This window comes from Nelumbo nucifera, chromosome 1, assembly GCF_055504915.1.
Source record: "Nelumbo nucifera cultivar China Antique chromosome 1, China Antique-T2T, whole genome shotgun sequence".
In the NCBI taxonomy this organism is placed as follows: domain Eukaryota; kingdom Viridiplantae; phylum Streptophyta; class Magnoliopsida; order Proteales; family Nelumbonaceae; genus Nelumbo; species Nelumbo nucifera.
Window position 1 is genome coordinate 206,111,045 of NC_142649.1, and position 12,438 is coordinate 206,123,482.

The 12,438-nt window shown below is 45.3% G+C and overlaps 1 protein-coding gene across 1 annotated transcript; it reads left to right on the forward strand.

Annotated features, from left to right (window-relative positions):
* Nucleotides 1–394: 394 nt before the first annotated feature.
* LOC104590671 (uncharacterized) lies at nt 395–1,351 on the forward strand. Its single transcript, XM_010249394.1, has one exon. It carries the CDS (start codon nt 395–397, stop codon nt 1,349–1,351), a length of 957 nt encoding a protein of 318 aa, XP_010247696.1.
* Nucleotides 1,352–12,438: the final 11,087 nt, after the last annotated feature.

Sequence of the window (12,438 nt, forward strand, 5' to 3'; positions counted from 1 at the left end):
CAAGAAAATCCTCTCTTTAAAGGTAACTCACTGGTCCCCGTTTTATGGACACCGCGTGTCTTCAATTAACCAAAGGAGCCAAAGCCATGACATAGTCACATAGAGAACCTTTGACTTCTCTCTCTCTCTTCTCTTCAATTAAATAAAGAGATCCCCAGAGCTCCTATCAAGTATTAGCTCAACACCACCACCAACAAAAGCATCGGCTCTCACATCAGAATTCAGAACCATCAAATCCTCCCCCTCTCTCTCCCCTCTCTCTGCGATGAAGGGGAAAGGTTCCTCCTTTATTGGGTTTCTGTGAACGACGATCAGAACAAATTTAGCCATAAGAATAGAACATGGGAGTGGCAGACGGAAGAAAGAGAGAGAGGTAACGGTGCAAATTGGGTAAATGAGGTGTAAGAAGCATCTCTCCGACCTCAGCAGCAGCGTCGGCGTCTGCGCTTCTTGTCTCCGTGAGCGCCTCTTCGCTCTCATCGCCGCTCAAGTCCAAGCCCAAGCCGAAGAACGCCGGAAATCTGATTCACATCCACCGCCGCTGGTCTTTCCCCGCTCCGTCTCTCCTTACGTTTGCCGCCGCTCGGACGATTCCTCTTGGCACCACAATCACTTCGATCAACGATTTTACAGTACTCCTCAAGTGGGTCCCACCTCAAACTCCGCCGCGCATGGTCGTAAAAAGAAACACAGCAAGTTCTCTCTGCTCACCTCCCTTTTCACCTCCAGATCGAAAGACCATCGCCACGAAGCCGACGACGAACATCAATCTAGAGTTTCAAGATTTTCTAGAGATTCAATTTCCTCTTCGTCGTCCTCTCCGATCTCATCCTCCTGGTTCTCCTCTATTCTCCCAAGTCGTAGTAGGAAAAAACAATCCCGGCTATTCTCCCTCGACGAGACTGCTACTGCTACTGCTGCTACTACAACCACCACTACTACATGCAGTCGTCGGCCATGCCGGGCGAGGGATCGAGGAATGTCGCCGTCAAAGGGCATCAATGAAGGCAAATACTACGAAGACTACGAAGTTTCTCCTTCGGCGAGTGGGTACTCATCGGATGCCTCCCAAAGTCGGTGGAAATACCTGATGACGGCGCCGGCAGTTCGACGGAGAGAACCTCCACAGCACAACCGAAACGTTTCGGGATTGGCGTTCTGTTTGAGCCCGTTGGTGCGGGCGAGCGCCAATACCCACCGGAATAATGGGTTTTCCGGGGATATGGGGTTTTCCGGCGAGATTAGAGTGCCGTCGAACAAGCCGCATCATCTGTCGACGGCTGCATCGTTCTGTGCCAACAGATCGAGAAAGCTAGCAGATTTCGGGAGGTACGACAGTTTCAACCATTGATTACCACGACGAATGACGGCATCTTGGTAATTTTTTGGGGGACGGTTTTGCCCTTGTAATTTAGTGGGTTTTACTGCATATAGATCTGAATCTCCATCTAATCTGATCATCACTCCCTTATCTACGGTTCAGAAAAATTAGAATTATAAAATTACGAAAACACTGGTTGTATCTCTGTATAGATATGCTGATTAGCGATTCAATATTGGGTGGATTATGAATTGGCCAAGGATAATTGAAATGTTTTAATTTTAATAATTAAAAAATCCATCTTCGGGGATAAAATTCTTATTTTAATTCTCTTTCTAACTGGTTTTTCGTGGTTTATTTATTGTTGTTTAAGCTAAACGTTCAAATCAGCCGATTGGTGAAATAGTGATGCTTGTCTTTCACCTAAATTTTCCCCGTCTTTGTCAACTATTCCGACGTGTTGTTCATTAAATAAAGAAAAGAGGAGGAAGAATGAACGTCAACCATGCATCATGCACGGCTGGAGCACCGAGGATGGCGTGGCCTGTCTACATGGGTTAGTGGGTGCTGATCATCTTGCATCGTAGCCGTTCATTTTTTGTTGTTGAAAATGGAGAGTGGAGTGGTGCCCACTGATTTAAATGTATTCATAGGCTGTACACATGGGTAGGTCCAGAGGAGCATTTTAGGATGAGGAGGAATTAAAGATGTTGGCAAGGGAGGGGATGTTTGGGTGTGAGGTTAGGTCTGGAAGTACAGATCTAGCCAGCCAACCTGATGCAGAGAAACTGTGTCTTTTGTGTGTAGCGGAACATGAGATCGGCTTCACATCGCTAGCACAATCTTTTACACCGTGTATTGGGAATATTTTCGTAGTTATATGTTATTTTTCATGGCGAGATATTCATAATATAAGCAATACTACAAAGGATTGTACGGACGGTGTGAATACGGTCTTGGGAGCTGATGTAACCGTTTTTGGTCACATACCATTTTTTTGTGATGTATAAATTTTTTGGCTAAGTACCTCGTTGTTTGACCCGGTGGTGATGTGCCTTGGTGATGAGCTACTTGGTGGTGAACTCCCTCGGGGAGAACTGCTTGGTGGCAAATTGCCCGGTGGCGAGCTCCCTAGTGGAGAGCTACTTGGTGACGAACTGCCAGGTGGCGAACTGCCTGGTGGTGAACTGCCTGGTGGTGCTCCCTGGTGGCGAACTGCTTGGGGGCGAACTGCCTGGTGGCGAACTACCTGGTGGCGAACTGCCAGGGGGCGAACTGCCTGGTGGCGAACTGCCTAGTGGCGAACTACTTGGGGGTGAACTGCCTGGGGGTGAACTCCCTGGTGGCGAACTTCCTGGTGGCAAGCTGCTTGGTGGCGAACTGCCTGATGGCGAACTGCCTGGTGGCGAACTCCTTGGTGGCGAACTGCTTGGGGGCGAACTGCCTGGTGGCGAACTGTCTGGTGGCGAACTACCTGGTGGACTTGTCACTTGACTTGCTCCTAGGCGGCCTGCAACTCAGAGGATGGTGGAGCTCCCTGGTGCAGCGCAACCCGACTACCCTCCACGTGGGGTGATTTTCTCTCCTTTGTAGGCGGTGGGAGCTGAGGGACCTGCGAGAACTGAATCAGAGGACCCAGGGGTATTTTTCCGGCGGGGACTCTCCGATGCCTAAGTTAGCATTCTGATTACAGAGGGCTTGGAGAGAAATGAGAGAGCTAGAGAGCAGGGGTTACTATCCTTTTTCCTCTCCTTTGGCTTTGGGGGTCGGAGTCCTTATATAGTGGTGCCCTCGCGGGTTAGGTGGGTGGTGAACGGTAAGACGTCATATCCCGTTAGAACCGGGGTACGGTGATGAACTCCTCGAGGTTGTCAGGCTGGTGCTTGTGTTAGGCGGCCAGGTCGGCGCCAGGGCCAGGTTGTCAGGTCGGCGCCTATGTCAGTCGGCGGGTCGGTGTCCAGGCCAGATTGCTAGGTCGGCGCCTATGTTAGTCGGCAGGTCGGTGTCCGGGCCAGGTTGCCAGGTCGGCGCTTGTGTCAGTCGGCGGGTTGGTGTCCGGGCCAGGTTGCCAGGTCGGCGCTTGTGTCCGGGCCAGGTTGTCAGGTCGGCGCCTGTGTCCGGGCCGGGTTGCCAGGTCGGCGCCCGTGTCCGGGCCAGGTTGCCAGGTCGGCACCTGTGTCTGGGCCATGTTGCCAGGTCGGCGCCTGTGGCAGGCTGATTCGGCCAGGTCGCGCGGGCCGTGCCAGGCCGCGTGCAGGTCGCGCCAAGCCAGCCAGACCGGTGCCCGGGGGGGGACACCAACTTGGTAAGTTGTTGCCTGGGTGTTTGCCTAGTTGTCACGAGGAGCCACGTGTCGCAATTTCACTGCAGGGCCAAATCTGCCCTCATCAATTGTCCCCACTCCCGAGCTGAGAGTAACTCAGCGAAGGGAGTAGATTTCTTTTGGCCCGTAAGTCGACGAGCTAGTAAGTGTTGATCCAATTCCTTAGGCTTTGGGAGCTACCTGTATGTGGCGAGCTGCCAGTAAGACGAGGGGGTCTTCGCCAGTTCAGTAGTGTAGCCCTTAGGCTCTGGGGCAACTTATAGTTCACTTTTGTTGATTTGCTCCTGCTGAGGAAGCGACTGGATATTTAGCAATAGTGTGGCCCGCAGGCTTTGGGAGTGACTCGTAGTTTACTCTTCTTTGACTTTTGCTCGTGCCGGAGAGGCGATTGGGCCTTAAGCAGTAATGTGGCCCGTAGGTTTTGGGAGTGACTCGTAGTCTACTTTTTTGACTTTCTTGTGCTGGAGAGGCGACCGGGTCTCAAGTAGTAATGTGGCCCGTAGGCTTTTGGGAGTGACTCGTAGTCTACTCTTTTTTGACTTTTGCCTGTGCCGGAGAGGCGACCGGGCCTTAAGCAGTAATGTGGCCCGTAGGCTTTTGGGAATGACTCGTAGTCTACTCTTTTTTGACTTTGCCCGTGCCGGAGAGGCGACCGGGTCTTAAGCAGTAATGTGGCCCGTAGGCTTTTGGGAGTGACTCGTAATCTACTCTTTTTTGACTTTTGCCCGTGCCGGAGAGGCGACCGGGCCTTAAGCAGTAATGTGGCCCGTAGGCTTTGGGAGTGATTCGTAGTCTACTCTTTTTTGACTTTCCTGTGCTGGAGAGGCGACCGGGTCTCAAGCAGTAATGTGGCCCGTAGGCTTTGCCTGTGAGGTGTCGAGCTATGATTGTGCTGCATCAGCTTCGTAATGCCGGTCACCCACTCCTACAACAAGCTACTAGGAGCTCGACCTTCGGGAGCAGCACTACTAACTTTAGGTCGCCAGCTCACACGGGAGCCTTGGAAGGCTCGACCGGTAAGGGCGCCTATGTAGTTTGTTGGTCGTCAACTCCCGCGGAAGCCACGAAGAGCTCATCTTTGTAGGGAGGACCTTGCGGAGAGGACTAATGAGGCATTATCTGAATTGAAAGTAAGGTTGGTAGAGCTACTTAGTCTGTTAACTCCCTGCATAGTTTTTGAGCTCATAAAAAATGTAAACTATAAAGTGATAGCTTCAAAAAAGTGAGGACTTAGCTTTGGTAAGACGAGAACTTAGCTTTTCGTAGCGTTTCCCCATAGACGGCGCCAATTGATGTAACCGTTTTTGGTCACGTACCATTTTTTGTGATGTATAAATTTTTTGGCTAAGTACCTCGTTGTTTGACCCGGTGGTGACGTGCCTTGGTGATGAGCTACTTGGTGGCGAACTCCCTCGGGGAGAACTGCTTGGTGGCGAACTCCCTCGGGGAGAACTGCTTGGTGACGAACTGCTTGGTGGCGAATTGCCCGGTGGCGAGCTCCCTGGTGGAGAGCTACTTGGTGACGAACTACTGGGTGGCGAACTGCCTGGTGGTGAACTCCCTGGTGGCGAACTGCCTGGGGGCGAACTGCCTGGTGGCGAACTCCCTGGTGGTGAACTGCCTGGTGGCGAGCTGCCTGATGGCGAACTGGCTGGTGGTGAACTGCCTGGTGGCGAACTCCCTGGTGGCGAACTGCTTGGGGGCGAACTGCCTGGTGGCGAACTGCCTGGTGGCGAACTACTTGGTGGCGAGCTGCCTGGTGGCGAACTCCCTGGTGGCGAACTGCCTGGGGGCGAACTGCCTGGTGGCGAACTGCCTGGTGGCGAACTACCTGGTGGCGAGCTGCCTGGTGGCGAACTGCCTGGTGGCGAACTGCCTGGTGGCGAGCTGCCTGGTGGCGAGCTACCTGGTGGCGAACTGCCTGATGGCGAACTGCCTGGTGGACTTGTCACTTGACTTGCTCCTAGGCGGCCTGCAACTCAGAGGATGGTGGAGCTCTCTGGTGCAGCGCAACCCGACTACCCTCCGCGTGGGGTGATTTTCTCTCCTTTGTAGGCGGCGGGAGCTGAGGGACCTGCGAGAACTGAATCAGAGGACCCGGGGGTATTTTCCCGGCGGGGACTCTCCGATGCCTAAGTTAGCATTCTGATTACAGAGGGCTTGGAGAGAAATGAGAGAGCTAGAGAGCGGGGGTTACCATCCTTTTTCCTCTCCTTTGGCTTTGGGGGTCGGAGTCCTTATATAGTGGTGCCCTCGCGGGTTAGGTGGGTGATGAACGGTAAGACGTCATATCCCGTCAGAACCGGGGTACGGTGATGAACTCCTCGATGTTGTCAGGCTGGCGCTTGTGTCAGGCGGCTAGGTCGGCGTCAGGGCCAGGTTGTCAGGTCAGCGCCTATGTCAGTCAGCGGGTCGGTGTCCGGGCCAGGTTGCTAGGTCGGCGCCTATGTCAATCGGCGGGTCGGTGTCCGAGCTAGGTTGCCAAGTCGGCGCCTATGTCAATCAGCGGGTCGGTGTCCGGGCCAGGTTGCCAGGTCGGCGCCTGTGTCCGGGTCAGGTTTTCAGGTCGGCGCCTGTGTCCGGGCCGGGTTGCCAGGTCGGCGCCTATGTCCGGGCCAGGTTGCCAGGTCGGCGCCTGTGGCAGGCTGATCTGGCCAGGTCGCGCAGGCCACGCACGCCGCACGAGCCGCGCCAGGCCGCCCGTAGGCCGCGCCAGGCCAGCCAGACCGGTGCCCGGGGGGACACCAACTTGGTAAGTTATTGCCTGGGTATTTGCCTAATTGTCACAAGGTGCCACATATCGCAATTTCCCTGGAGGGCCAAATCTGCTTTCATCAGGAGCACTGAAGCCGATTTCACGGAGCAGAGGGTGGTGAGTTGTTTATACTTCATACATAATACATGCTTGGGGCATTGGGCCATTTGGGGTGGGATGAAATGAATGAAGGGTCATCAAATCATCATCCTCTTTTAGCCTTTCCAATTCTCCCCACTTGCTGCTTCCAAAATTGGTATGGAAGGGTGGAAAGTTGATCGGGTTAAGAAGTCCAAACTAGGCTGGCCATCATCACAAAGGGACCCTCTGGATTGACCTTGTGTTGTGCTCTCTTATCTGCTTTAATCTTTTATTAGTTTTGGGGGTTGGATGTCTGCTTCAACCTTATGCCCCCACCATAATGAAATGGACATTTCTTATTTTCTTTGCATAGTGAGGCTAGCAATTATATATAAAGAAGTGTGCATCCAGAGAAGCAGAGGTTGCCATATGGTAGGAGGCTGGGGCTATTGAGTGAATCTTTGATCCTGAATGGTCAATTGTGGGGAACAAGGGAAAGGAAAGCCCCTTTTGGTCACCACTTACGCTGCAAGATTGAACATCATTTGGGTTTTGGTCCAAAAGGTTTTATTAGTTGAAGATTGATTTGTGATATTCCTTTTCTTCTTTTTCCTTTGGGGGAAGGGGTATATGGTCTTCCTGATATCATTATCCAATTAAATAGAATTTTTTTTTTAGGCTGTGCTTGTTTTCATGTAAAATGGGCAATTTGTTTTGTTTTGTTTTTTTCTAAATCCAGGTTGAAATTTGCACGCAGCTCTAATACAATTATGGGCCATTTAAAAACCACTTGGATTGAAATGACTTGTCCATGTGTAATGGTATTCAGTATTCACAGTTTCACATGGTATCCATTCATTTCCGGTTGCTAAAGAAGCTATGAAATGTACTAATTATCTGAGAAACTGTACTTGGTTTCTATAAAAGGCAGCTCAGAATCCTCTGCGGGTCAGTGAGGAGAGGATCCTCTGCTGAGTACACTGGCCCAGTGATATCATGCAAATTCATTTGATTCTGGTATCATGTCTTTGCAGTATTCTACCAATAATTTCTTTACTCACTAAACCACAATTGAATGAATTGACATAAAGTCTACAATTGGGCCAGTAGAGGATTTCTGAAAAGTCAAAAACCCTTATCACAATCATAAGAATTACTTGGTAATACTTTTGCCCCCCTTTAAACAAGTAGTTCTAAGCTACTAATTATGGGTGTGACCCATGTTTCCAAAAAGGAGTATTCACAAATCAACTCATAACAGAAATGTGGTCATCAATTTTTTTTTGAATAAAGTGATCATCCGACATTTTACCGTTGCACCAAGTAATGACCCCTTAATTCCTCAATACTCGTTACTAAATACTTACATCCGACATTTTTAACAATTTTCTTGAAATTTTATCCACCAAGTCAAAGTTATCCACTAATAAAATAAAAGGTAAAGCAAAGAGTGGATCACCAAAAGCAGAAGGGAGGTGTGGCAATATTACAAAAGTATAACTTAATGTGCAATTTAGTTGGGGGACAAACTCATTACGAAAATTTTGGGAAGACAATGAAATATAATACTTAAAAATTGGGTGGTAACAAAGATTTTATGAGGTTTTGCTGATATGCACATGTATGATTTTGTATATATTTATTTATTTTTTGCTAATGTGATAATTGTTTTTGTTTTTTAAAAAAATAAATGCCCCCTTCGGTTGTGTTTGGTTGGATAGAAATAAGGTCAAACCAAACACATCCTTAATGAATTTACAGAGAAACGCAGCATTCCACGTGCCTATAAATCCAATCCTGCAGGTTGAGTAAACCCTAATCTCTGACCACCATTTAACCAAAATAAAATCTAGTTCAACACTCTTATATTTGATTAATCTGGCTGACTTACTAAACCATGCAACCAAACAACCCAAAAGAAATGGAGAGAACCTTCCTTCACTTTTCTACTAAGTTCCATATGTCTACATGGGTTGTTTGATCCAAGAAAAGGTCCACCAATCCAACGGCATCGCAGTCACTCCTCTGCAGAGACTTTTGACTTGGGTGGCCTTCCTTGATGATGCCCATTAAATAATGGATGTTCTCATACTTTCTTTTGTTGAGGATTTGTATATATTAATTAAATAGAACCCCACATGACTAGGTCAACTTAGGGAAATATATAAATCATAGTAATCCCAATAAAGGCTTATTAAAAAAATCAAGCCCATGGGCCCCCTGGCACTGTTTGAACTTAGGTCAACTTAGTAATACTAGTGGCGTGCTTCTTTGGCTGGTGGGTGGCGTGGCCCCATGGAAACGGCACTGTTAATTTCTAATATTCTGTTTGTTGGTAGTACAATTTCATTTTTGCTCAGAATGCAAATTTTGGTCCACTTTTGCTTTAGATTTTATTATACTTTTTTCTGCAACGCAAATAGGCGAAAAGGTAAAAGTTGAAAGTTGAAGCAAAAATAAATTTATAAGTCAACATTTGCACTCACATACTTTCGCACTTGTGCAAACAAATCAGACTACTCTATAAGTATTCAACAGAGGAACCGTGTAACAAACCGATCTATTTGATAGGCTGGCGCTTACGTGGCTAGTTTAAGAGGTCCATGTGTTTATATCCACGTTGAATATAACTGCTTTTGAAACCTAAAATTTGTGGCATTTCACCAACATGTAAGACCATGGATTGAACCCAACCCCAAAGAATCTTTCAAATTGCTAGATTGATCAAATAAGCCAGCTAGAAGAATTCAATTCAACAACCGAATCAATAAAATGAGGGTCAGCTTTTTATATATTAATCAATCAGCATATTACTATGCCCAACCTGGTGAGCTCATCTATCCGACCAGAATGCTAGGCTGCATCAATTGACTTGTAGCCCGTTTGGGATAGCTTCTGCATTTGGAGGTGAGTTGTGTTCATTATGATTGAGCCGTGGTGGTTAAGCATTCGTGTTTCGGATAAATTATTTGGAGTAGCTTTAGGTTACAGTCATGTTTTGTGCATTCAGAATGTCAATATTGGCTACCCGGATTTTCACCAAACACTTGTGCCCGACGTTTTAAAAAGCAGGCCGGATATGGAACCGTTTTAACCACCAGTCTCGAGTCAAACAGTCTGATTGTCCGGTTCAAATTTTGAATGGATGTCACATTTTAATTTAAAAATAATTAAAATAAAAAATAGTAAAAAACCGTTGTTGAATTGATGGATCAACAGTTTGACCGTTTGTGTTAACGGGTCATTGACCAAATCAACATTTTTGGGTGAAACAGAACCAGTTGCCTAATAGTTTCCAAATCAATCAGTCTGACTGTTTGGTCTTGTCTGATTTTCAAACCATGTTTGTGCCAACTCTCATTGTCATCAGTTTCATAGGTGGTAAATGAACATGAAAATGCCTTAAAATTTTTATTAATTAATTTGTCTTCAAAATTAAAAAAAAAAATAACAAACACTCTTTTTATGTCAATAAAATGAAATTGTGAAACATGATTCATATGTAGCTGATTCCATATATATATATATATATATATATATATATATATATATATTTTTTTTTTCTGGTAAAGTATATGGTGTTAATAATGGGTTGGAAATAAAAAAATATCCACTCATTGAGATTGGCATTGGCTTCACATCCAGACCGCTATTCAAAAAATCTAATCCATTTGTTTTACATTTAATTTGCTGCTAAATATATGTCGGAACATTTCCAAAAATATATTTCTAACAATACGATGATTCCTGAACTTGATCTAATTACAATTATAAGCATTTGCCACATAAGCTATGCACTATATATATCTTGATGATATTGTAATATAGATTAATGAGGTCTTTCTGTGAAATCAATAAACAAAATTAAGATAGGTAAAGAGCCAATGAGCCATCCTTGGTGCAATAGTAAAATTTTGAACTCACAAGTGCGGGAATGCAAATAATTTTTTTCTTTGGTTCATTAGATTACACAATGGGATAACCCCTCCCCCAATTCTGGTGCAGTCAGGATTTGATCAAGTCTCCGCTATGACAAGCCAAGGGCTAACCAACTGAGCTAGTTGGCATATATAACCTAGCATGGTTGTAATAAAATATTTCATAATCTCTTAGGCTATGTTTGATTTGAAGGAAAGATACAAAAACTTATACAAACCTTTGTAAAGGTTTCCCTGTTTTTCCCTACGTTTTCTTTCAAACCAAATATAGCCTTTGAGTTTGTAGTGGAAAAGAATTGCCACTTTCCTTTGATAAATAATATTTATTTATTTTGGTAAAAAATTAACCATATTTATTCAATAAAAAGGAGAAAAAATAACCCTTCAAAGAAATACAAGTTTTAGTAAATGGAAGACATAAATGGGATTAACCAAAAGAATGAGATGCAGATAGAGTATGATTTAAGTAAATGCCTATGCTATCACCTCACATCCTTATGGCAATGTCCATGTATGTACTCCATTTCCTCTTTCTCTGGGTCCATGGAAAAAAAAAGGTAGAATTTTCAGCTTCACACTAAAAGAAGTTGATAGGTAGTTAAAGAACCAGTAGATTCAATGGTTTCATGTGTTGCAGTCCCTTCGAATCATGAAATTTGTTGCTTTCAACCGAAAACAACCAGTGGAGCCCACCTTTTAAGGGTCCCCCCACGTAGTTTAATGGTGGTGATCCCGCCTCAGCAGGAGGAAGGAGTTATCTGATCAAAGGCGAATTGAATGGACTCTTCCTGACCCGTTAACCCGGCGCTTCTTACCCAAGACCCCAAAGTTTAAGGTTGGTCGGTCTTAATTAACAGAGTTTTTTTTTTCCCCTTTTTACTCCGTTTCAAACTCAGTAGGGTTTAAAGTTTAAACTAAATTTGAGATGTATTGTTTGACCCGCTTTGAACTTGAAGCGGGTCAACCCATCGCCATCCGAACTCCGAAGATGCCCTGACTCATGAGCGAGTGATGATGGGTCACATGACTCACATGACTCACATCCATCATTTATTTCATTTCTATGTTTTGATTCAATTCGTGTTGGTTGGTTTGGTGCCGCTTCTCGGGACCCGTCGGATTGGAGTAATTGGTGGGATTCATTAATACCCCCGTCTGACTCATTAATACAATACAGCTACTTCTCTTGAGTTAGGTCCAATACGGTGAGGGTCAGAGTCTCAGAGAGACCCGACCCGCATGGACATCACTATTTCAATCCATCCCCATCTCAAGTAACTGGATCTTTTTCTCCTACCAAAATTAAAGTCTGGTATGTATTCCTTACCCAAAAGAAAAGTCTGGGTATATCTCCTTTCAAGAAATCTTTACGAAAAAATTAAGGTACCATTTGTCACGTCTTTTTTTAAAGATTTTGTTGAAGTTACATCTAAAAGACGTAATGGGTTTTTACAAAAGGATTTTGATAGTTTCATTTGCGTGTCTTTATGCACGAAGATGAGATGAAATAAGTCGAAAAGTTTCATTTGGAGTTTCTCAAAAATAATCCAAAATAGGCTTCTTGTGTCTTTTTGGGACTGTCTTTTGGTGACTAGATCTTTTCTCAATCAAACATGAAAAAATGAAAACACAAATACCAGGCTTTTAAAAAGCAGATAGTCCACACAAAAAGATACACCAAACGGGACCTAAATTTTAAGGATTCCATGGGGAAAACTTGCACTTAATCAATATGTATCGTATCATAAAAGTAGTAACCAATAATTTGATTGTCATTTAACAAATTCATGAGGGATTTTAATTGGTTAAAGTTCTTCGGGTATCATGTTTTATGCCAACATAGATTTTTCCTAGGCTCAGTTTGGAAAGAGTACAAATGCAAATATGTACAACATAAAAACATGCAAAATAATACAAAATATAAGGTTTTACACTCTACATATTTACATTTATACTCCTTCCAAACTCAGCCTTAGGCTCAATTTGGAAGGAGTACAAATACAAATATGTACTGTGCAAA